The 26,246-nt window shown below is 45.2% G+C and overlaps 1 protein-coding gene across 7 annotated transcripts in view; it reads right to left on the bottom strand.

Annotated features, from left to right (window-relative positions):
- Window positions 1-26,246, bottom strand: part of TRAK1 (trafficking kinesin protein 1) — a 101,171-nt gene that overhangs the window by 51,440 nt on the left and 23,485 nt on the right. For all 7 annotated transcript variants that reach the window (XM_070359274.1, XM_070359277.1, XM_070359270.1 and 4 more), the window contains exon 2: window positions 22,388-22,582. Coding sequence is in view for 5 of the 7 variants with exons in the window: in XM_070359270.1 (XP_070215371.1) it covers window positions 22,388-22,582 (195 nt within the window). In the remaining 2 variants the exon portion in view is untranslated. The remainder of the gene's footprint in view (window positions 1-22,387; window positions 22,583-26,246) is intronic.

Here is a 26,246-nt window from a genome sequence, read left to right as displayed (position 1 = left end):
ATATGAAATATATATAAAATATGTGCAATATATTTTTCCTTCTCTTGACAAGGATATATGCTACTTTTCTAGAACGTATTATAACCTTTCATTTAGAACCATATAGCTCAATAATTGATTTGAAAAATCATCTTACTATGGTTTAAGACAGCAACTCATCTCATATTTTAATGTGCACAGGAATCCCCTGAAGGTATTGTTAAAATGTAGATCCTGACTCAGCAGGTCTGCGGTGCTGCCTGAGAGTCTGCATTTCTAACAAGCTCCCAGGTGACATGGGCACCCAGTCCACATGCTGAGTGGCCTGCCTTTAAGTGACACAAGCTGATATAGTGAGGTCTGGGCCAGCCCTGGTTCTGTTAGAACAGATAGATGCCTTTCTCCTGATCACCTCCAGGAACCCAATAAATGCACAGTCCCCATGGAGCTGTCACACCTCTCTCCTTTCACCTCCATCATCTCCTTCAGGGAAGGACTGGGTGGAGCTCGGGGCTTCAGCACTGCTCCCACCTAGTAGTAGTAGTGAAAGCCGCTCAGTCATGTCTCTTTGCGACCACATGGACTTTACAGTCCATGGAATTCTCTTGGCCAGAATACTGGAGTGGGCAGCCGTTCCCTTCTCCAGGGGATCTTACCAACCCAGGGATCGAACCCAGGTCTCCCACACTGCAGGTGGATTCTTTACCAGCTGAGCCACAAGGGAAGCCCCTGCTCCCCACTCCCCTTTGCCAATTAAACACTTTTAACTGTCCTATAATATTTTCAGGGTAGTAACCTCAAAAGACAAACACGTTCAGTATACAGCCAATTATAAACTCTTTAAAGAACAAAAGTTATTTTAAGACATGGAAACAGGCCATCAGAGAGCAGAATTTTGAAAAAAATCTTTTGATTGCTTTTACTCAAAACCTAAAGAACTTCCCACAGTTGCTCTTTAAACTTTCTGTTTTACCCCACCTCCCCACTCCCCTGCAAAATCTCTTTTTCTAGGCTCTGAGTGAAAACCCCAAAAGTCCGACTAAGAAGCTCACACTCAACATTTGGGTGTATCTTTATTTAATACCCTTCCTCTTCTCAAAAAGCAGCACCTCTTTGATATAGCCTGGTGGTTAGGTTCCCAGGTAATTCCAAAGTCAGCTCTTATATTTTTCTATTAGAAATATTTCTCTCTATACATATATTTTAAAAACCCCTATTTCAAATTGGCGATTAATCATTTTTTAAATAAACAATTTCCTAAAATAAACAAAAACATTTAATAATGACTCAAGTTTCTATTAACCCACCAAAACTCATTCTGTCAAACGAAAACAATGAAAACTCTTAAAACAGAGTGCTGCTGCTGCTGCTGCTGCTGCGTCACTTCAGTCGTGTCCAACTCTGTGCGACCCCAGAGATGGCAGCCCACCAGGCTCCCCGGTCCAGGCAAGAACACTGGAGTGGGTTGCCATTTCCTTCTCCAATGCATGAAAGTGAAAGTGAAGTCCCTCAGTCGTGTCCAACCCTCAGCGACCCCATGGACTGCAGCCTACCAGGCTCCTCCATCCATGGGATTTTCCAGGCAAGAGTATTGGAGTGGGGTGCTATTGCCTTCTCCGAAAACACAGTGCTAAGATGCCACAAAGAGGGAGGGCACTACTGATACTTACAACAAGTATGAATTTCAAAGATATTAGTTAAGCAACAGAAGCTAGACAAAATAATACACACTGTTGATTCCATTTACATAGTCGAGAACAGGCAAAACAAACCAAAGAGGATACAAGTTAAGACAGTGAGTGGTCTTCCAGGAGGGAGGTGTAAACTAGAAAGAAAAAAGGGGACAAGGGGATGTCCCAGGATGCTGGAAACACAGCTTCTCTCCTGGTGGCTTGACAGTCACCATGTAAGACATGCGTACTTGACCTTACACTCCGCTGAGGAAATAAAAGACTGCTGTGAGACCAGTAAAACAGCCAGTTTATATAGATGCTAACAGGGAAAGGATCAGACTGGAGCAAAGAACACAATTTACCCTCCTCCAAGAGGTCCAGGGTTTCCTGCTGCTCCAGGGTGGGCTTCCTCTCTTCATTCCGGCAGTCATACTCAAAACATTCTTCTTCTCCCACATCTCTTAGGGACATTGCTGAAGTCACCCCAAAGCCAAAACATCACCCTAAGGAGCTGTCCTTGAGGGAGCTCCTGGCTGCCTTCCTGGAGGAGGCATTGGGGCCGGGGCCCCTGGGGCGTACGCAGGGGCCTGGTGGGGGCCACAGACATGCCCGGGCTCAGCTGAAATGGAGGGTGTGCACAGGGCCACTGGCCCATCGTCATCCAGATGGACCCGGAAGGGGGTGGCTCCCAGAGCCAGGAGGTGGGGCGGAGGGGGTGAAGCACCTATCAGGAATGGGAAAGCCCCGCCCAGTCCTGGGGCGGGGCTGGACGGAGGTGGGGGGCGGGGTGGCTCTGACAGGTGCTATGGAGTCAGATGGGAGGGGAGTAGGCAGGTGCATGGTGTCAGGCCAGCTATCTGGATCCAGATTCTTCTCCCACTTTTCCTCCCCCAGAAGCAATGAGGAATGGTGACTTCCTGGAAGTTTCACGGAGCGACTGCAAAGGGTAATTTACCTATTATGCCTCAAGCAGATACATACACCTGTCCAAAGTTCGGGCTCTGGCAGAGGAGGTGCCCTGGTGACTGATTGCCCAATACTCTCCGATGAGAGAGCTTCTGTGGGTGTGCCTCAAAAGGGAAACAAATCTTGAGTGTGACAACAGTATGACACAGTGCTGGACAGGGAAGGAAAAGACCATTTGGGTTTCTAGCAAGAGGAAAAGGGTAAATTGCAGGAAACATTACTTGTGTTAAGCCTAATTCATCCCAGTCTTTTTTTGGTAATAATACATTACATTTGCTCTTTTTAAACTGCATTTTATAAATTCCACTCTTACTTAATTTATAAATATATTTTTTCTAATTGCAGGATAAAAAGGGAAAAATCTATAGCCTAAAAGTTTGCAAAGTTGCCTGAAAAAAAGAATCCAGTTTTATTGCATATCTCATAATCAATTCCTTTGCACTATATGATTTTGCCTGTAACGGTGAAATGGCAGGTCCTTCTATCAAATCCTCTGAAAGATAGCCTGAAGCACTGGTGTCTCAGAGAATCACAGCATATTCTACAATTCCTGGGCTTTAGCCACCTCCCCGCTACACTGTGGCAGTTCTCTCTGCTCCTAAAAGCTTTAGCAGGAGGCCTAAAATACCTCTCTGCCCAGTCACCTCCCTCAGGTAACCAAGAAGGCCTTTAGCAGAGGCAAGATTGTCAGCAAGAATTCTCTGCACAAGTTCAGGAACTTGGTCTTGTCCATCTTTGAATCCTTAAGGCTGCAGATCCTTCTTAGGCAGCTAAAAATGTACTCTACACTGAATCACTACCTCCATAAAAATGAATAGAAGACCATAGACCAGTGCCTATAGACAGAAAATGAAATAGAATAAAGATTTTATTAAAATTAATACCTAAAGACATATGCCTTGACAGGTTACTTTTCTGGAACCTGAAAAGAATTGCTACATTTTACAATGGTAAAAATGTGTTGTTTATAAAAATTTGGGTCAGTAGGAATTCAGTGGCAGGAAGCACAAAATCACATTTGAAAATCTTCATAAGTTTAAATACAATGTTTATAAAGGCATACACTCTGGGAAGGGGATACTTTCTTTCATCTCATTGACGTTATCAAATTGGGGCTTGTTAATTCAATTCAAATGACAGTGAGTCTTAAGGCCTGGGAAGGGAGGGAGGGAGAAATCTCCACTTTGTACATACTTAATTCGTGAGTATCAGATGGACTATGAGATGTGCAGGTTACTGGGTGGGGCTACAGTATATACAAATGAAAACAAGAGCTGATTTCATATATTTGAAAATACTATTAAGTGATTTTACTCATTACCAGTTGGTTATACTCATCTCTTAACTCAATCCTAGGCTACCCTTAGTAAATGATGTCCAAGTCTCTTTGTATTATGTAATTTAAAAAATATATATGCAAATTAAAAATACATCTAGGACATGGTGTCATGAACACAAGACCACTCTAGCCTGCCCGTGTCACCCCTGTTCTCTCACTTCCCTCATTCTTCAGGGTACTCCCCACCCCCACCTCAAACCCCTTCCCCTTCCTTTGCCCCACTTCCTCTGCAGGAATGTGAGGGAATTCTCCAACCTCATCCACCTCTGCATTCGCTTCAAGGTTAAAGGCAGAGATGGGCCAAAGTGCATCTTGTCTGAGAGAACAGTTTTTCCAAAAGTCAAAACACAATGACACTTAAAGGCCAGCAAGAAGGCCTGGCCATCCCTGTGCCAGGTGACAGATGGACCATGGGACATGGACGCGGGGTGTGGAGCTGAGGGTGGCCCAGCCCTCCCTCGGGAAGCTGCTCACCCCAGCAGTCAAGCAGCTACACTGTGTGCTGTCCAGCAGTGAGGACCAATGCAGGGGCTCAGAGCAAGCAGGAAGGGAGTGGTTCTGACCCAGGTGCAGGGAAGTTCAAGGCTATGGGAGAGAAGTGTCACTTGCCTCCCAGTGGGCAGAGGGACCTCTTCCTGTGAGGGTCCTCTCCAGCTCTGTTTCACATAACCTCCACGGATGCATCTCCCCGAAGCTCCATCCTCCTCTGTCCAAAGAGTGGTTGCAAGCCACTAGAGCTACCCACTTACATTGAAATCTCAGCTGATTAAAATGAAATGAAATCCAAAATTCAGTGACAGTAGCCACATTTCAGACACTCCACAGCCACAAGGGGCTAGTGGCTACCAAACTGGACAGCGCAGAATGCTTCCATCAATACAAAAAGTCCCATGGCACAGGCACACCCAAGGCTGCCCCTCGTCTTTAGACAGGAGCTTGGCACTCCTGGACCTGCATCTCCCGTGTAGCCTGTTCCTGCTACAGCTCCTCCTGCACAGTCAAGAGTCTCCTGCCCCTCTGTGTCCCGTGCACTTTGCTCCACTCTCCATGAGCCTCGCTGTCCTTTTACTTCCCTGACCACACAGAGCAGGTGGCCCATCGCTGAAGGTCACTTCCCCAAGGCCCTTGCTTATGCTATTTAAAAAACAGAGAGAGAAACACAGAGCTCTAAAAACTTGGTCTCTATGCTCCCTCTGACCCTCTCTCAGCTCTTGAGCCCTTTGCTTCTACATCTAAGGGAGGACATTATCTCTGCTTTACTAAAGTTGCTGATAAAAATGTACAGCTACATCATATATTTACATTTAACTCTTAAAAAAAAAATATCCTCTTAGCAGTCATTCAGAAGAGAGCTATGCCTGGAAAGGGAAAGTCAGTGTCTACCTCCAGGGGTACACTCCACAAGAAACATGAAAAATGGGGCCTGCTTACCTATGTTCGACACAAGCGCAGGAAAGTCAGAAAATCATCTCAAAAGCCTTTTAACAGTTTCTCAGTGAATGCTTAAAATATCTGACAAAACTTCACTCACAAACCAGTCACCCTGACTCTGGGTGACATTTTAGAGGTCACTGCAATCGCGGAACAGCGTATGTGCCACCTAAGTGTAATGCCATGGACTTTCATCATGGATAAGAAGTTGTAAGAACAATCACTGTGTAATCTGCCTGAGTGTTTCCATTTATAAAATCAATATGAACTACCCTCATCTCCCACCCCGACATTCAAATCTATAATGTTGCAAAAAGGGACACAAGGGTGGATGATTATAAAAGAGACTACAGCAAGAAACAGGGTAAAGACACTATACCTTGTTCAACAAACCAGTTACCTTTTCAGAGGAATTTTTAAAAAGAACTTAGTAACTAGTACTGTTTCTGAAAAGATAATATTAAGTACTGGCCTAGCACTTAGCTGATCACAAAGAGCTTTTACTTTATTTTCATGCTTTTACCATCCTATGAGATGGCCCAGGGGGGTTGTCCCCATTTTCCAGGTGGGAGAGTTGGGTTTGCTGGAGGCTTATGGGGTCCCAGGATGTGCCTAACTGCTGGCAAACAGAGACAACAGGCCTCCAATGGAGTCGCTTGTGCTAAGCCCCGGGGGCAGTCAACCAAGACTTAATACCTGACCTAATTGCAGCTTCAGCCTCTCCCAGGAATGAAGTCTTAGCCAGACAGTCTGGAATTTCCTGGTCAGCAGTAATGAGGTAATCGGCCTGAGAGACCCCACTCGTCCCCCAAAGAAAGATGAGATAATCCTTTTTCTTGTCCCCGCTGCCTTCTGTCTACAAAAGCCTTCCATTTCATACAGCTCCTCCAAGTTCTTTCTACTTGCTAGATGGGATGAGGCTCAATTCCTGAATGGTTGAAGAACGCCAGTTTTATCTTTATCAGTTGAGTTTTGTTTTTAAATACCACACAGCCACAGAGAATGCAACACGGGCCTCAAAGGCAGACTCCGGGCCCTGCTTTTCCAGCCATTCTGCCTATTTCTAGAATAATTACGAAAGTGCACTCCGTTTCTTTAACTCAGGGACATACAACCTAAGATTTCACGACAGACAGAAAGAATCATCTTCCAGACCCCTGGGCCCCAGGATGGTCTCCATGGCACTGTTCTCCAAGCATACCTGCTGCAAAGAATCACCTACAGCATGCACTAAAGATTCCGATTTCTCAGGGCCTCTCCTGGTCTGGAGTTAGTCTGGGAACATGCTTTTTAAATAATGGGGTGACTCATGATTTGCCAGGTTTTAGAAGTTCCTGCAATTAAGAGATGGGACACAGTTAATGTGGGTAACCAGGAACCTGTTTGATGCTAGAATTTTAAGCTATAAACGCTGAGTGCACATGTGCAAATTCTGCACAGGCCACTGCTGTACTACTGTGTTGATCATTGGTTATTTCAAACCTCTAAAAATCACTTTAGGGTACTGGGCAATCAACCTCTCCAACTGCTTACTATTCTAAGCTCCTGCACCATGCCCCTGTTATACCCTCTGGAGTCTGAATGTGTTTGGGGGGCTGAGGGGATGAGATAGAGTATTAAGACTTCACAACTAAAACTCATTATGGGGGCAGGATACAGTCGGTAGACTGAATAAACCTCAAAAGAGAACAGCAGCCGTTTCTTAAGTCCACATTTAATAGAGCAGTCCCTAATTGTCCTGCAGTCTATATTTCCACCCTTATGTATTACTTTTTCGGTGCTAACCTTGCAACTTAAGTGCAAGTCAGTAACTATGACATAAATGATGATTTTGCATCTTTTTTAAAACATTTGACTCATCTTTTGTTATTACTATGGAAAGCTCCCTGGAAGTTTCCCACATTAAAGATTGCAATGACAAATAATAAGAGAGACAAAGCAACACTCTGTGTGTCCAACTCCTACCTGGCCTCCTCACCAGGAAGTTCAGAACCAGGAGCTGAAAGGGCTATTCAAAGACTGCTTTGCAGTTCCAAAGCTGCATAAAAACAAAGGCGCACTGCCTCCATTTCCAGACTAACCTGGCGAGGTCAGGAAAGAACTAGTCAGACGTGTATAAACAAGCACCGTCAATATTAGCGTATCCCTGAATTCCCCACTCCCTTTGGGGCTTTCCTAAACCACATTAGTTCTGAGCTTCCATTCCTTTGATTCCCTGTTTTGCTAACTATCTTTAAAATGGGATTATGAAAATGTCAGTTGTCCCAGCAAATTCTGTCCCAGTGGCCTTTTCTATTTCATCCAAATTGGTACGGAGGAGAAAAGCAACTATTTCATTCAGCGTACACTTAGACAGTAACTGCTATCAACATTTATTTACCCTTGGACAGATGAGCTGCCTCTTTTTCAGTTTTCCTTTTCTTCTGGAAGAAGAGAGATCTGGCTGCCTGGGGCCAAAAGATTCAACCAAGACAGGGCTGGGTAAGAAAATCCTTCTGAGAGACACCCAGACAAGAGCAGGCCTCTTCTCACCCTTCAGATTGAGCACCTCGAGTGACTGCCTTCATTTCCTCAGACAAGGGTGTAAATAAAGCTGGACGGTGTCACAATTAGGGCAAGATAGTAAGAACCCTTCCCCCGTCACTTCCGGGACAGCTCCGGGGGAGCCATGGCCACACCCAACACGTCCCCTGGGAGGTGGAGGTGGCACAGGCCCTCCACTGTAACCAATGTGCCGTGCTCCAGTGGTCCACACTCTAAAAAGTTATGGAGGGTTCAGTGAGTCACAGATCACCAAGGAAAATTCAAGAGGTCAATGATGGAATCTGAAAAGAAGCACCCCTATAATTGCCGCCTGGAGTTGGGTAATAGGATAGGAACTTGCTTTAAGAATAATATACCCCAAAGAAAACAACTGAGTCATCTTTCCCCCTCACGACCCTGGGAGCTGCCCACCATCATCATCACTCAAGACGTTTACAGATGCACAGGGACGCGACATGGCAATGTCTGTATCTAACGCTCGGGGATGGTGGGGCTCAGCTGGGGAAGTTTCTCAGTGCGTTTAAATACCCACCCACCCCCTCCAACAAAAGCTTTTGGCCTTTCTTCTGTGGCTCACAGTCAAGGCTGAAATTAGCAAATACAGAGATAATTATGCAGTTCTTCGGCTTATTAATGAGGCCAGGTCCCAGCCAGTTACATCATTCAGGTTAATCAAATGTAGTCATGTTAGAGTGATCTGAAACTCCCAATTCAATTAAAAAGCAGTTACTTTACCTATTACTGGCTCGTGTGGGCTGAGAACATTATGATCACCAGGGAATGGACCCTTCAAGTATACAGATATTGGGTCCTCTTGTGTGTGTGTTTATGTAAAGGCATGTGATAGAGGGCCACTTTAAAGAAGAATTAAAGACGACAGGTTAACTGTGTCATATACAATTTGATGCCAACCCCACAGGCGCCCGAGGCCCCTCCCCTGTGGCCTGAGAATGCACCTGAGTGCCATTTCCTGGTGTCTGGAATCTCCCAAGGCTGCTCCAGCCACAGAAACTCTGCCTAGTCTCCTCTGGAATGAACCACACCCTCCCTGCCCAAACACGAAGGATTCAGACTCTTCCAGCCCCTCCCAACATCTCCCACCCCCATCTCTGTGGGATCCCGCAAGATAACTCGTTTGACTTGACTGCCAGGTGGGAAGCTGCTTCTGCCTTTTTTTCCAGCCTCCCCTGGGCTCCCAGGTCTGGGCCCAGGAAAGCTGGATTCTCCAAGGCCAGAGGACCACTTCCTGAAGACACTAGTCCCTGGACCATAGATGATGACATCTCCACTTGCACACACACACATGCACACACACACACGCATCACCCCAGAGAGAATTCAATCCCACTTAAGTGCAATGCTCACAAGCCCAGCACGCCAACACCATCTCCAGACTGCCAAGGAGCCTCCCCCCATCACGAGCCCTGCCCACCTGCTGTCCCCCTTCACCACGCCTTCGCAACGGTCAGAGCCATGTGGTGCCACTCCCGTGCCCCTCCCTCCTCCTGTCTGCCCAGGAAGGTTCCAGGACACCCCCTCCCCCGAAGGGACAATGGCCCTACACATCCCCGCTCTGTTTTGCAGGAGCCATAATTACCGTCTGAGCATTCTTCATAATACCAGTCTAGTTCATAATAATCCGCTTCGATAAATTTCTGCATAGTCAGTATTCTGGCAGAGGAAAGAATGGACTTCACGGCACCATCGACGTCAGGTGAAACGCTGCCATGCCCCCCTGCCCTTCCAGAATGCCGGGCAGAAGAGCATCTCCAAACATGCCAGAATTAAGCTGTGCATCCTTAATGACAGTCTGGAGCCAGGACGGAAAAGGGGCAGTGAAAAGGAAAATCATGGAGGGGGAAGAGGAGGAGCACAGCTATCAGAGACCCTGGCAGTCCTGCTAATAAAGCGGCAGCGGCCAGCAGCCCTGAATGGGAGTAGCCAGAGCCGTCCTATCCGGGAGCACAGAGGGTGACGTCAGGGACACACACCACCACCCTGAGGTCTCACTCCAGCCTCGCCGCCCAGCTCCCGCTCATCTTTCAATCTAACAGTTGCCATAGAAACAGGCCGGCTGGGGGAAAAAAAATGATGCAGAGATGGAGGAAATGTCTTCCAAGGATGCTGGTAGCGGGGCTGAGAGGTGCCACGTTAGGAGAAAGGAGGGCGTGCAGGCAGGGAAGGGGGTGGCGCCAGGAACATTATCACCATCATCTCTTCCAACAAATGTCAGGACAAGTTTATCTATCTGCTTAATTCTGGGTCACTATGGACTCTGCATTTGAAAAATAACCCCTTTAAAAATCTGCAACTTCTTTATTAAACATCTTTCCTTAAAAATTTTGACCGCCGCCTAAAGGAAATGTAAATTACTCAGAAAAGGGAACCATTTTCATACAGATACAGTCCTGTTCTCTGTTCATGCCTTGGCTCAAACTCCTGGAAAAACAGCCTGCAGCATACAAATAGAGGAGAAAGCCATCACAGAAGGGGCTTGTGCAATAAGATAGGCTGCTTTCACGGACACTAAAATGTGTTATCAAAGTACAAAAACATACACCAGAAGGAAACAGCCCACCCTCAGGAAGGTGGTTCCCTCTAGGAAAGGAGTGAGGGGATAGGACTTTGAAACTGTCCTTATAAATGCATTGTGAATGTTTTATTTGGGCTTCCCTGGTGGCTCAATGGTAAAGAATCCGTCTGTCAAGCAGGAGACAAGGGTTCTATCTCTGGGTCGGGAAGATCCCCTGGAGGAGGAAATGGCAACTCACTTCAGTATTCTTACCTGGAGAATCCCATGGACAGAGGAGCCTGGTTGGGCTATAGTCCATGGGGAAGCAGAGTCAGACACAACTCAGCGACTAAACAACAATGTTTTATTTCTTTCCAAAAAAAAAAAAAAAAAGTGAAGCTAACATTTATTAGTCCTAATTATTTAGCATGTTTGAAATATTTAAATGAGTAATGGATAATTAAAAAGATTTTAGACTTGCTATAAGTTAAACTCATCTGCTAAACAGGGTTGCTCAACCTCAGCACTACAGACGCACAATTAGGGTCAGATTGTTCTCTGTTGCAGGCGCTGTCCTGGGCATGGCCTCCACCCATTTAGGTGCTAGAAGCACTACCCTGTCTCTCTGTTGACGTGACATCCAAAAGCGTCTCCAGATGGTGCCAAATGACTCTTGGGAGCAAAATCTCCCTTGAAGACTGCTGCCCTCGAGCAAAACTACCTATGGAACCTCACCAGCCTGTTAGCTGGGTATTGTAACCATCTGTTGGTGTCAGTGGCAACAAATGTGCCAGCTTGGTCCAGCTTCCCTCTTAATTTTCTACTCAAGACTGTATAATGTGGGAATGAGTAATAGTAAAGGGACTTTTTTCCACTACTGGGAGGGCAAGCTTCTTTCCTTCCACAGTGATCAAACAGGGAGGCTTTCCCTCTATCCTTCCAAAGCCACATGATGCCCTAGTTAATGAACTTGGAGGAAAAGGCATCCCTCTAGGGCAGGGCTGCCCAGGCTTTAATGTGCATGTGAATTATCCAGAGCTCTTGCTAAAGTGCAGATTCTAATGCCTCAAGTCTGCAACTGTGCACAATTTTCTGCATTTCTAACAAGCTCTCACATGCTAGCAAGGCTGCTGGTCCCCAGATGACACTTCATGACAAGGCTCTTCAGTAGCAAAGATTTGGGGGTAGATTTTATAGTGTGTGTGTATGTATATGTATGTGTGTATCTGCCTAACTGTATGTATGAGTAGCAGGTAATTTAGAGGAAAACTATTTGAGTGTGTATGTTGAGGGGGTGGTGGTTTATATATGCCCTTCCCTCTCCCTGACCCCAACTTGGATACACATTTAAAATTTTCTAGGACATTCACCTATTTAAAGTCAGCAGCCAACAGTTTTAATTCCTGCTGTAACTGCCCCCATTATCTGAACACATCTCTCTTCCTTTGGTCCTTATCATGTCTCTCCACCATCGATGGCAGCTCTCAAGAACACCACAGCAAACCACCAGGCAGCCTCTCGGATGTCACTCCTCAAGACAAATGAGCTGAAGCTGGTGTCCTAAGGTTTTCTGAGGATTTTGTTTGTTTAAAGTGAATGGCACCCCACTCCAGTACTCTTGCCTGGAAAATCCCATGGACGGAGGAGCCTGGTAGGCTGCAGTCCATGGGGTTGCTAAGAGTTGGACATGACTGAGCGACTTCACTTTGACTTTTCACTTTCATGCATTGGAGAAGGAAATGGCAACCCACTCCAGTGTTCTTGCCTGGAGAATCCCAGGGACGGGGGTGCCTGGTGGGCTGTCATCTCTGGGGTCGCACAGAGTCGGACATGACTGAAGTGACTTAGCAGCAGCAAGGTGCTTCTGAAAGATGATTATAGGTCTCATAAATAAACTGATGGAAAGTTAACAGTTTCCTCAAAATCAGCATGTTTAACAGGTTCAATCCAGTACAGGGGGTGAGGTCTAGTATGAACTTTCAAAATGAAGATGGAATGAAGGAACAAAGAATGCAAACTCCATAAAGCATCGTAGAAAAGTCAGGTGCAGTTAGAAACCTCTTCAACAAAGGCTTATGGAGGAGACTTGGGTTTGATCCCTGGGTTGGAAAGATCCCCTGGAGAAGGGAATGGCAATCCACTCCAGCATCCTTGCCTGGAAAATTCCACGGACAGAGGAACCTGGAGGGCTACAGTCCATGGGGTCGCAAACAGTTGCACACGACTGAGTGACTAACACTTTTCAACAAAGGCTTGGCACATTTACCTCACAGTGCTATGAATTTTTAAAATATTTTATTTACATACCATATCACCCCAGAAGCAAAAACCAATGAATAGAGGGATGGATGGATACATAGATGGATGGAGTACTAATGGCAGGCAGTTTAATATCATAGCTCAGAGCAAGGGCTTTTGGAGTCGGACGGCCTGAAGTTTGGTTCAGGCTCCTCATTTGCCATCTGTGACCTTCTTAGACACCTGAGTCTTACCTGCTAAATGGCATGACTATTATACCTGCCGCACAGACAGGATGAGGCATTAATTAATGCACGGGAGAGCACTCAGCACAGTGCCCGGGACAAAGTGAGTCTACAACCAATGTTAGTTGCAATCATCTTCATCACTCTAATTCTTTAAAAAAGGAAACAAGCCAGTACGAGCAATTAAAAAGATAGCACAATTTTCTAAGCCATAATTAGGGAAATGAGGTAGAAACGTCATTTATTAGCTTTTTCCAGCAAAATAAAAGGCCTTGAGTTCACAGTAATGAGCAGGAGTGGTAATCTAGGGGTGGGAAGGTGCCATTTCTAAATAGCAACATATCACTGAATGTGACTTTTATCAAATCCAAAGACTGTATACATCTAATTTACTTTTTAAGAAAATGCAAAAGAAAGAAATGAGTAAAGAAACAGCATCATTTATGGGTGAATTTTATGGGCCTTGAGCAAGTTTTTTTTGTTTTGAGCAAGTTTTAAATCAAATGTCTATATCAAAATTGCTGTGTGATAGGCTCCAAAGGATAAAGTAATCCATTCACAACTCTGCAGAGATGGTTCCAAGGTGTGTATGCATGCTCAGTGGGGTCCGACTCGTTGCGACTCTGTGGACTATAGCCTGCCAGGCACCTCTGTCCATGGGATTTCTCATGCAAGTACACTGGAGTGGGTTGCCATTTCCTTCTCTGGGGATCTTCTTGACCCACCCCCGGATCAGGAATTGGGACAGGTCCCAGAAGCAGCCTGAGAGAAGCCCCTGTCCATTCACTCAACACTATTTAAGGAGTGCTGACTGCACATCAGGCCTCAGCCCTTTACCGCTCACTCACTCCTCAGACCCCTGCTACTTAAGACCCCCCTCGCTGGGCAGACGAGGGAAGGGGGCTCAGAGAGCTGAAGTCATTTGACCAGGATCGCTCAGCGAAAACCAAGAGCAACTGAATACAAACGAGGCACCAACCACCTCCAAAACTTTTTCTGTCAATAGCTGAGAAAACACTGAGGGAGTATTTACAAAATTTGAAAGAAAAAAGGGGGTTGGAATTAAAGGGATATTTCTCTACCCATCCCCAGCAGATCAGCCTTCTGATGCCAATTTTAACACGGCTTCTTGGAGAGTTGTTGATTCCATGTCTCGGGGCAGGAAAAATCAAGAGAGGCCTGCAATAGCATGCTGCACAAAAGTAAACAACCGCTCCAGAAGGTCCGGGGTAGGAGCGATCAGGCGTCAGGGCCCACTTAAAAGGACATCACACTGCCAGCTTGTGATAATTCCAACATCAAAAAGAAAATACAATCAATAACAGTTAAAGGTTGGATCTGTCAAGACCATGAATATCAATGAACATGAAAACAAAACGGGCAACCAAGTGAATAAGGCAACTGACATAAAAAGGAAAGTGGAATATAATAGGGAGATATTTTAAATTTATCTTAAGCAAGGGAGGGTAGGTGTGTGTGACTGTTCTATTTCTGTCACTAATATTTTTCATAAAGCACTGCATGAACATCATTCTAAGGAGGGTGGCTATGAATAAGCCAACCGGATATGGAATGAGGAGGCAGGAAAAAGAATAGGAAAACCTGATGCTGTGGCCATAACTACCCCCAGGTAGAAGGAGGATCAGCTCCTGAGCTGCAAAGTTAGTTACGTATCCTCTTTTGTAAGTATATAGGAGAATCTAATAGATTGGGTCTGCCAAATTGAGAATCTAATTACGAGAGGACTCATAATCAAACTTAAATGTTTGCTGTTCGGTCACTAAGTCTTGTCTGACTCTTTGTGACCCCGTGGACTGTAGCAGGCCAGGCTTCCCTGCCCTTCACCATTCTCCTGGAATTTGCTCAAACTCATATCCACTGAGTCAGTGATGCTATCCAACCATCTCATCCTTTGTTGCCCCCTTCTCCTCCTGGACTCAATCTTTCCCAGCATCTGGGTCTTTTCCAATGAGTTGACTCTTCATATCAGGTGGCCAACTTAAATGATTAAAAGAATATAATAAAATTTCTAAGTTTTAAACTATTAGCTGTGTAGTAATTCACGTACACATACATAATTTTATATACTCATATGCATACATATGTATGCAATAAGAATTCAAAATAAATTATTTACACATTTTAAAAATGAATATGTGCTAACAATTTTGGATTAAATTACAACTGATACAGTTATGAGTTTGCCTTGAAGTGTCTCAGATGTTACATGCCACATGCCACCTTCCTCTGTACTCCAGATGATGAGCACGGGCCACACCAGGGCCCCCGCGTGGCCAACCAGACAAGCAGGTGGGAGAAGGGTGGCTCCCTGTGTTCCTTCCTCTGGTTGGAAGCAGAACCACTCAGGGCCCCAATCCTCCTCTGCAACATGCCCCTGGTCTCCAGAGCTTTCCTCCCTTCAGGAAGTACTGCAAGCCTTCTACCTACATCCCAGGGCAGCCAGGACAGAAGAGGGGAGGGCTTCCTAATCCTCCATTCTTGACAGGGTCAGGGGGACTTGCATGAAATACAGGCTGACAAGCAGACCTTCCCTCTACCGGCTGCAGAAAATTAACTAACAGGATGCTTCTGCAGAGTTTTCTTTCTAATCTTTATTTTTTAAAACACTGCCATTGCCAGTCACCGAGCTCCCGCGGCAGAAGGCAGGCTGCTAACGAACAGCTTGCTGTCAACTACCCCCTCCCAAACCATCTCCACCTCATTTCAGGCACAGGAAAAGCAGGCACCCAGGCCACCTCCAGGGAGAAGGTGGGGACAGAACAAAGGAGGGAGACAGCACCCAACAAAGCACTACAGAGACAAAAAGTACCCCAGCTTGGAAGCAGTCCTCATTAAAATCACTCATACACCTGAGGAGGATACAGAGAAGAAACAGAGTTCTGATGTGTTGCTGGGGTTCCCAGTTTGCTTCCTGTACCCTGGGAGGGCTGCATGGCGCATCTCATTCGTGGGACCAGCAGGTCACGTAGCAGATGTTCCAGGGTTCAAAACATAAATCTGAAGTGCAGAACACAAACCATAACCCAGAATCACTATGGCCTGAGCCCATCACTGGTGGGCAGCGGGGTGTGGATGGGCTAACAAGCTGAGCTGTCATGTCAATTTCCCACCTGAGTCTGTTCCAGCTTTGTGTTAGACATGCTGGATTCCCTTGAAAAGGAAAACAGTCAACCCGTACAGGATTGCTTGCCAACCATTTTTGTTCTTAAAAGAAAAAGCGAAGACACACCAACACTGGAATCTGGATTGTTGAGAAAGAGTGGAAGCTGGCAGGCGCCAGGTGACAAAGCAGGCCTAAGGTCGCAGGGTAATCTGTCTCCTGGTATGAGCACCCAGCTGCCTTGCTCACCAGATCCTGGGGTTCCTGGTACCGTCGGCACCTGGTGTGGTATGGGTGCGGCTGCTCTGGACCTTCAGAGATAAGCATTTTCTATTCCCCCTCCGCACCGACGCCTGACACCCTGGCAGGGGGTGGGGAGTCGCTGTGTGTGTAGACTGGGTGTCACTGACACATGAGAAGTGACTGTGCAGCCAGAGCTTCTTTGTCTGCAGAAGTCCACTTGCAGACTTCTGCTAGAGCAATGAAAATGGGCCCAAGGAAGAACCTGCTCACATGAGGAGTGAGCGTAAGAGGGGAGAAGGCACAATTCCAGGGCTCCCTCAGGTCCTCACCTGCAAACAAAATGGCCTGAGGTCTTGAGAATGACAGAAAGGACCCAACTAGTGCCATAGCATTTACATGAGAAAACGCAAGGCAACTGTTTATAAATCTACCATAACGTATACATTTTAGTGTTATTTATTAGCAAAGGGTAATGAAACGCTTTCCCCAGTCATTAGATCCCTTCTCCATCCTCTGTACAACCTTCCCTGACACCCATCATTCATCTTGCCTTCCTTCTTTCAACCCCACCCACCACGATGTTTATCCGTGTTCCACACGCATCCCTCCTACACACACAAACACAAATGCACCATGTGTTCTCTTAGGTCACACCTCACATAACTTGTGATCCCTCCCTTTAGAAGGTCAGCATTGTGTGTAATTTAATTCAGTTTGCACAGGTTCAGTGCATACTGTGGAGTCTTTACTTTTGTTTCACTTAGGATTTTGGACTTCCCTGGTGGCTCAGATGGTAAAGAATCCACCTGCAATGTGGGAGACCTGGGTTCGATCCCTAGGTTGGGAAGATCCCTGGGTTGAGAAGGGAATGGCTACTCACTCCAGTATTCTTGCCTGGAGAACTCCACAGACAGAGGAGCCTGGTGGGCTACAGTCCCTGCAGTCACAAAGAGTCGTACAGGACTGAGCGACTTGCATCCAGTCCTACAGGACTGAGTGATTCACTGTCTTTCACTTCATTTAGGATTTGAGTTAGATGAAGGCAGTCTCTGGAAAGTGGCAACAAAGTGATCTTTCTATACTATACATTGTTTGTAATTTTGCTTTGTCTTTGCAAAAAAAAAGAGGGAGAAAAACTTGTTTTTTAACTTAAAAGATACTTTTGCATGTTATTTAATTAGCACTTGTTAAGTACCTATTTCATGCAAGGCACTAGGCGGACTTCAGCCTTTTTAAACATGAAGCAGACATGGGCTGTACAGTAAGAGTTGGACTAGATGAATGGTCTTTGATTCTTTGTTGTTGTTGTTTAAATTAAATTTTACAAAATTAAAATGGGACGGGGAGCTGGATTAACTGCAGTTGCCCAGACCCCATCCACTCCTTCCACACAAGCAAGGTAGACAACTCGGTACAGGATGCCAGCCAAGGGCCTTGAGAGCATCCTGTGTCGGCCCCACCCAGTGCAAAGTCCTAGGTTAGGTAGTGAAAGAAAATCAGTAATCAGATGTTTTCACTTCTTTAGCCAGAAAACATCAACTTGAACTCAAACAAAGTCAAGCTCATAAAAGATTACAGGTACATACTAGTCATTCAATAAATACTTGTTGACTGATTCATTAATAGTACTTTATGGCAAAAGGAAAAAATTAGGTGATGTCTTGAAACTCTCATCTGCTTTACAACCTCTTCTTGGCGTTTCCCTGGTTGCTCAGATGGTAAAGAATCTACATCTGCAATGCAGGAGACCTGGGATCAATCCCTGGATCAAGAAAATCCCCTGGAAAAGGGAACGGCTACCCACTCCAGTATTCTTGTCTGGAGAATCCCATGGACAGAGGAACCTGGTGGGCTACAGTCCATGGGGTCACCAAGAGCTGGACACGACTGAGAGACTAACAACACTTCTCTTCTTAGGGAAAGGATTGTTCTGTTGAAGTTGTCAGCAGATCACTTGCACTTGAGACACGGAGAGATTTCGTTTCTTAACAAATGCTCTTTAATCAAAAAGTTACCAAAACCATGGTCCTAGGAAAAGGAACCAGAAGAAGCCCATAGCTATCTACATACCAACATAGCAATCCTCATGGCTGGTGTCCACTGACTACTTTGTGACTAGAAAAATCTATAGCACACAGTCATTTCCACCTGAATTCAGGAAGCATGATCTAGAGACCACAGGATGCAGGGGGGAAAATTGCAGGAAAGAAGGAAACCTCATCTTGAAACTAAGCTATATCAGGCTAAGTGTCACTTGGGACAATGACCTTTTGAAAAAAAAAAATCAATTTTCAATATGTCAGACACATTTTTATGAACAAAATAAGCTACTGACATATTCTAAAACAGGGTTCGCATTTTTCATGTTTACTAAATGAACTTTATTCTTAAACTGAATTTTTTTCTTATTTAGCTTCTCTGAGAGATAAGACATAAAGTTAGACTAGACAATCCAGGTTGGAAACTCAGACTCCCATCATGACATATGTATACCTCTGACTGATTCATGTTGATATTTGACAGAAGAAAACAAAATTCTGTAAAGCAATTATCCTTCAATTAAAAAATAAATAAAATGGGGAAAAAAAGACCCCACCTTACTAGCTGTGTGATTTGGAGCAAACTTAACTTCCCTGGGCCTCAGTGTCCTCATCAGTAATATGGGGGACAGTGGGAGTTTTTATTTAGTGGTCTCTGTGGGAAGTAACCGAGGTATCTGTAAAGCATTAAAAAACTGTGCCTGGCACGCTAGTAAGACTATCCTTTCTTCTTGCTGGACCATCGAATCTTAATTGTCCCATGTTTATGGGTTGATTTGCTATGTAGGAAGTTTTCACTTTGTGTGTCCCTCAGAGGTGAGGGACAGGGGTGAACATCCACTGGACTGTTGAAATCTATCTGCAAAGATCATTCTACCACCAGGGAAAGGTGGATACCCAAAGCCTTCTTGCCCCTCCTTAACAAGCCAGGCAAGGGCCAGATTTAAAAAATGAAGCATAGCTTGTCTTCTTTGAAGGATGACATGTGGGCAAAGGAGATGAGTATTAGCCCATCTAATACTAATGGGTGTCCCATGAGTATTCTGATCTCTGAAGCAATGGTGTAGGTGAGCCTATTATCCAGGGAGTCTCACCTGGGGAGTGTATCAGAACCCCCTGGAGAACCCCTTACCCTGATTCCCACCCACTGCCCTGACTGATGCAGAAAATAAATCTAAAATGAAGCGACAGTTTATGTCGTCTTACGCTGGTGATGGCAGAAACCATCATAATATTGTAAAGTAATTATCCTCCAATTAAAAATAAAATAAAATTAAAAAAAAAAAAACAAAGAAAAACACATGGGTGAGTCACAGTGGTGTGAACCATGACATCTCCTGGGTTACACATGTAAACACACAGGTGAAATCCAGAAAGGATACCAAGTACAGAGCAGGGCTCTTAACCTGTGCTTCCACGGACCTCTGGCTCAGCAAGGCTCACAGACCCCTCCTCAGCAGAAAGATTTAAAGACATAAGATACAAAGGACTATAAAGAAAGCAACTGTATTACAATGCAGTTATTAAAACTTCGAGAAAAGGTCTGTGATAAAAATGCTTCTTTATCAATGCACATTAAATAACAAGATCAGCACATCTACTAATGAAAGTAATTTCAAAGCAGAGATGAGTAAAGATCTTATTTCTTCCGTATCTACTTCTTCTGTAGCATGACATGAAAATATTTGTGATTTCTACTGGTGACTAAGTCACAGGTCTTAGTAATACCACTTTCTTTTCCATGTTTATAATGAAAGTAAACGCTGCATTTCAGTTAGACGTTTATGAAATTAAGGATGTAAATTTTTTTTTCCTTTACAAGTTAATAGAACCCCCAATTTCTCTCTATAGATCTCTTGGAGGGTGGTTCTAGGACCTTGGGCTTCCCTGGTGGTTCAGACAGTAAAGACTCTGCCAGCAATGCAGGAGACCTGGGTTCGATCCCTGGGTTGGGAAGATCTAGGACCTCAGTTTGAAAGCCCTGCTCTATGGGTGCTGTATTTAAAAGTTAATGCTTGATCATTCAATTAACTGATATTTAGCAAATACCCACTTTACCCTCATCACATGTACCACAGAAGAAAATGTAGAGTTAAAGTAAGACTTAAATGCAACCATGCTCTAAAAATTTTCAGAATATCTGGTCAACATATATTTTCGGTTCTTGTAGTTTTATTATAATTTGTGTTATGCACTGCCAGATTCCACCAGGATGCTTTTTTCTCTCTCTCCTTTACATATATCACTAGAAGTAAAACAAATAACAACAAGTCACAATGTCTGTTCAAGTCTACTGAAAAGAATTTTAGAAGCTATAGATCAGTGCTATTGAATAAATACAATGAGACTTCGCACTTGAATTTCCTTGGTAATAAAATCAGCCTGGCCCAAACAAACTATAGACATTTTACAGGGATGAGAAGAGGCCATTCCTATGAAAGGTCTCTGACAACAGTGAAGTGTTACCCTTGGGTGGTGTTCCAATCACACTGTGATTATAAGTGATTAATCAGTGTGTATGTGAGGGACCTAGGAGCCTCCCTCAGCAAAAATGGCCAACCAGGATCCTATAAAATCATAGGAGAGTCTGTTAAAGAAGAGTAAGTAACAGGCAGGGATTTCTAGAAAAATAATTCTACTGTGAAGCAGTCTGAAGCAAACAAATACAAAACCTACCTGAGAGGTCACCCAGGACCCGGTTTTCCACAATACCACATCTCCTTGGGTGTACCCGTACCATGAGTAAACAAAAGTGACTTGTAACGGGCCTCCTCTAGGCTATAAGATATACTAGAAGTTCTAAAGCATCAGCTTGGACATTAGTGCAACTCTAATGTACTTCATACTGCCCTGGTGTAGATCATTCTATTTTTACTCCTATCGAATATGATTATCTGCAGTGCTCACAATGAGACTGCAGGATTTATACTAAGTATTAAAACACAGGCCAATTTAAACAAAATTCCTTTCTTATTAATATCTAATAGATAAAACGTGAAAACAGCCCAGATACATGCTAAAGGAGAAACTTACGAGCTCTCACTTGTTAATTATTAATGATTTCACAAGTTCAAGAATATTGGAAATTGGTTTGTATTAGAGAAAATAATTATAGAAAACTTTACAGATGCACAATAAGCTAGTTATTACTAAGTAGAAACAGGATTGTTGTATTTTTTTAAAAAAAGGTGATATGATGATACATGGATACATAAATAATGTCACACTACTTTAGACTGGGTTCAAATCAACTTGAATTTTAAGTCAAGAGTGTCAAAACAAAAGAGAACTGGTCTCACCAATCTTACAAAGCTGCCATGAATTTCTAAAGAGAAAAATTACATCAAAACTACCTCTTTTGATGTTCTGAATGAACATCAGAAATATTACTGGTATGTTGTAAATCAACGTCAGTTTAAAAAGAAAAAAAATATCATTGGTGTGAATTTTTTAAATTATCGTATATTTTTCAAGTCTGCAAAATCAGGTTTCACGCCCTTGTCATCACAAACACACTGAAAGAGTCCCACCTAGTATACTGCTCACCCTACCAGGCGTCAGCTCTGTAGCTCACAGCAGGACCAGTCTGCTGTTGCAGCAACATCTTGCCTCTCCAGACTAACCAGCTGAGTGGACTTCCACGCACAAATCAGCAGCCTTGGCATGTTGTGTTATGTCTTATAAACACTGAGCAGTCTTGAGGTTTCCAATACTTTGGGTTTTAAATGCAGATAAGCTCCTCCTCAATACAAGCTGCTAAGGACTCACATGGTACTTCTGGTAAGGAGGGAAATGGGAGCATCTTCTAATCTTCTGCATGGTTAAGAGAAAGTTGGTTCAAATGAAAACTCATACTTGTTCCCACTACTCCAACATTTCTCTCCAGAAGACTCAACGTCAAGTGAGGCCTTTTATGGGGCTAAACCCCACAGCCACATTTCTGCAAGAACTTTCCACATACAGCAGGCTAGAAGACACAGTAGCCAGGACACGCACACATGTGTGCCCGTGGCTAAGCAGGGAGGACAGGGCATTCCAAGAAAGGGGAATCACTCACGGAAGTACTTCAGCGTCTCCTCAATCTGCTCGGTCGTGAGGTCAATGTTGACATCTGGAGAAATGAGAGGGGTGTGAAGCCAGTCGTCGTGGTCATAACCGTAGATGGTGTCGGCTCTTAGCTTGTAATGGGGCAGCTGCTCCTCCAGGAGGCTGATGATCTCGACTTCCGGAAGGTCGGTGCTGTTGCACACGTCTGGAGGGAAGAAGACGGACAGATGAGAGCCAGGACCTGGTCATGGCCTTGCTGCCGCAGTGACCTAACCCTGGCACTTGTAGCCAGAGTCTTGGGCTACTTACGTGCAGCACAGAGAGGCCAGATCGGGCCATGTCAGAGATCTTTTTCCAATTTAAATTCTACTCTTGAAACTTAGAGTTAGGCATGTTTGTTGCCAGACCTACCTGAAATAGCTCCCGCTGGTTAGCTGCCCACTTTCTGTGAAGTAAAGCCAAAATTCTTGCGCCTTCATTATTTGGGCTTTCTTCCCAACCTTCTCTGGCCATTCTCTCTCAATCACCCTACACTTAGGTCAAACCAGTTATAAGTTCAGCAATATGCCAGATTCCTTCCTGCCACTATTTTACCATTCAAGCCATGTCCCTACACAGGTAGGACTTTGGCCTTCATTTAATTCATTCATTCACCTGTTTATCCTCCGACATTTCCTTCCTTCCATCCATCCATCATCATCCAACTATATCCTGAGTCCTACAGTCACAGGAGACACGACATAAACACAAGAGTCACACCGTTGCCTCTGTAATTCTTATATTCTCATGGGGATTCCAGCCACTAAACCAATAGGTACCCCTCCGTCAAGGCACAGTTTGAATACCACCTCTTCTCGACAGCATGGTGTTTTGAGCTCACCAGGCTGAATTAATCCGTCTTCCTCAGGGAGAATGTGGACACCTGTGCCCAGAAGAAAGGCTACACCATAGACATAGCATCTTCTTGTTTAACAGGAAGGCCACGCAGCAGACCAAGAAAAAAGGCATAGAATCGTAGGTAAACAAGAGTGTTCAGTGGGCAACTTCACCCCTTCTTGGGCAGGAGCCCATGGAAGGCACTTGCTAGCCCCTCAAATCTCCCACCATCCCATGCTTACCCCTTGTTACTTAAGTCAACATGCAAAGCTTCACTGTAGAAGGACATTATGACCCAAAAAGTCCGCATGGTGTTTCAAGTGCTGAGGAAAGAGTTATAAGTGGAAAGTGAAGACATTTCGAATTTTACTTGGAGCTCTGGGGACTGGAGAGGGAACACGTGAATGCTCTGGATTCTCTGTCTCATGTGGGAAATGTCACAGCTAGCACACTTGGCATTTCAGCCAGCCCCCACCAGGCCGGAGCTGCTCCGCCACCCTGCAAAGGTCTGCGGAGAACTGAGTGATGTTCCTTCCCTTCTCCTTGGCCACAGACAACAGCCCACCCTCAAGGCAGATGTCTCATATTTCTTTACCATCTCCCACTAGTGACAAAACCCCCTGTAAAAGCTCCAGATGGGCTCCTAACTAAGGAACTACTTGCCCATCTTGCAATCAAGTGGGGAGTAAGTTCCCACCAACCTCATCTCCAGGGGAGGCCTCAGAGCCATAAAATGACCACCATCTAGCTGAGGGCATTCGGGGCCAAGGAGGGCTGACGCCTGACCGATGGCAGCTCTTGACTAAACACAGACCTGCTGCACAAATGTTGAGCCAGCCTGGCTGCAGGAGGATGGGCAGGGTACCAACACATTCCTGCACGATGTCCCCACACAAGGGGCTAGAATCTTATGGTGTCACTGCCACTTGGTGGTGGGCAAGGCAACGGACTCCAACAAGAAATAAAAATAAAATCCCTTCTAAGAATACCGGGTCACTTGTGAGCACCCTGGCAGCTGCTCGGACCCTGAGACTCCCCTGTCCTTCCACATTCTCAGGGCTGAAGGTCAACATATTTACAGTGTGGGTCCTCATGCCCAGGAGGTATCGTTTTCCTTAAAGCATATGATGACCAGGAGATAAAGTATCAAAGGTGAGGCTGTGCCAAAAAGCCTTTTGAAAAACATTCTGTATATTTGACTTTTCCGTAATGTGACTTGCCATATAAACTTCAGCAAGTCTCATAGCTGCCCGGCAGGCCCAGAGAATTCGGAAGGGATGATAAAGACCACCCAGGGAGATCTCTGTGACCTTGGGTGCAGGGCCAGGTGCCCCAAGAACCTCCCAAGAAGGGAGACACCACCTCTGCCGCGTGGAGAAGACACATCTGAGGCCTCAGGTTGTGTAAACATGAGAGCCTTTGAGAATTCCCCAGGAATGCTTTCACAGTGCCAAGCACCCAGCCAGGAGCCTTCAGTGCATCCTCCCAGCAACCTGAGACGTAGATAATATTTGCTCTGACTTATATGTGAGAAAGCAGATTCACAGACGCTGTGGAGTACCTTGTAGGTCAAGGTCACACAGTTAAATAAGCAGCAGATCGTGTGTGAGAAGCCTCGGCCATCTGACTGTAAACTATATCCTTCCCTCTTCCATCTGCCTCCCCTCTCCCAGCAGGTGCGCTACAAATGCTGGAGGATTCCCAGGCTCTTCTCAACAGGAAGTTTTTGTTCTAAACAGGTAAAGATTTCACAAGCATGTTAAGTAGAGATGTTCAGCTCGACACACTGACAAATCAGCAAAGTGTCAGGATGATTTTCCCATCCAGAGTGCAGGAAGGAGAGCCAGGAACTGAAGCAGCTTGTCAACAGACCCGCCCTCTCTCTTGGTGCTGGTGTGTGTGTGTGCTTAGTCACTCAGTCGTGCACAGTTCTTCAAGACCCTTTGGGTTGCAGCCCACCAGGCTCCTCTGTCCATGGGATTTTTCAGGCAAGGATACTGGAGCGGGTTGCCATTTCCTCCTCCAGGGGATCTTCCCGGCCTAGGGATTGAACCCGCATCTCCTGAACTGAAGGCAGATTCTTTACCACTGAGTTACCAGGGAAGCCCCAGGAGGAAGCCCCGTGGTGCTTACTAAAGGTCAATGTGTGAAAGGGCACTGCTGGCCCCGCCTGGAGGAAAGGAAACATCAAGCTCTCTACAGTCCTCATTTCTCCACAGCTCCAACCACACTGTTAACCAGCTATAAGAAGGGTGGGAGGGACACTCAGCAGGGAGGGGATAAACATCTACACATGTCTGATTCACGTTGTTGTAGAGCAGAAACTAACACAACATTGTAAAGCAATTATACTCCAATTAAAAATAAATGATTAAAAAAAGAAGCTACAATATGCAGTCCTGGGAAGTCCCAGATGAAGGACATCCACTTCCTGATTGAACCCAGACCCTGACAGGTCCATCTATGGATTCCAGAAGATCTTCAGCAACAGCAGCCTGGCATCCACTGACCCTCAGCTGGTCAAACCATCCAAAGGCCAGGTTTATCCAGGCAGTCAGGTGGACTCACCCTCAACATCCTTCCCCTCATCAGTCACAGCAGCCCTGTGCTTGCTGGCCCCATCTGCAACAGACACATTTTTTGTCGTGTGGCATGTGGGATCTAGCTTCCTGACCAGGGATCGAACCTGCGCCCCCTGCATTGGAAGTGTGGACTCTTCACTACTGGACTGACAGGGAAGTCCCATGAAAGACACTTTTTAAATCACAGTATTGCTCTGCTTTAAAAACCTCCCCACTCCCTACAAAGTACTTCATGATTCAGCCCGTACCTTCCTAGGGCAGAGTCTACTGACTCCTTCCCAGTATCAAATTTCTGCTTCTTTCTTGTAGGAATGTAACCTCCAAGGTATGGACGGGCACACAGCCACACAGCTAAAAACTACATTTTCCAGCTTTCCTTGCAGTAAGGTCTGTTTATATGCCTGGTTAACA

The sequence above is a fragment of the Bos mutus genome, chromosome 22 (assembly GCF_027580195.1).
Source record: "Bos mutus isolate GX-2022 chromosome 22, NWIPB_WYAK_1.1, whole genome shotgun sequence".
In the NCBI taxonomy this organism is placed as follows: domain Eukaryota; kingdom Metazoa; phylum Chordata; class Mammalia; order Artiodactyla; family Bovidae; genus Bos; species Bos mutus.
The sequence above is the reverse complement of the archived record's forward strand: the minus strand, read 5'-3'. Positions and strand labels throughout refer to the sequence as shown.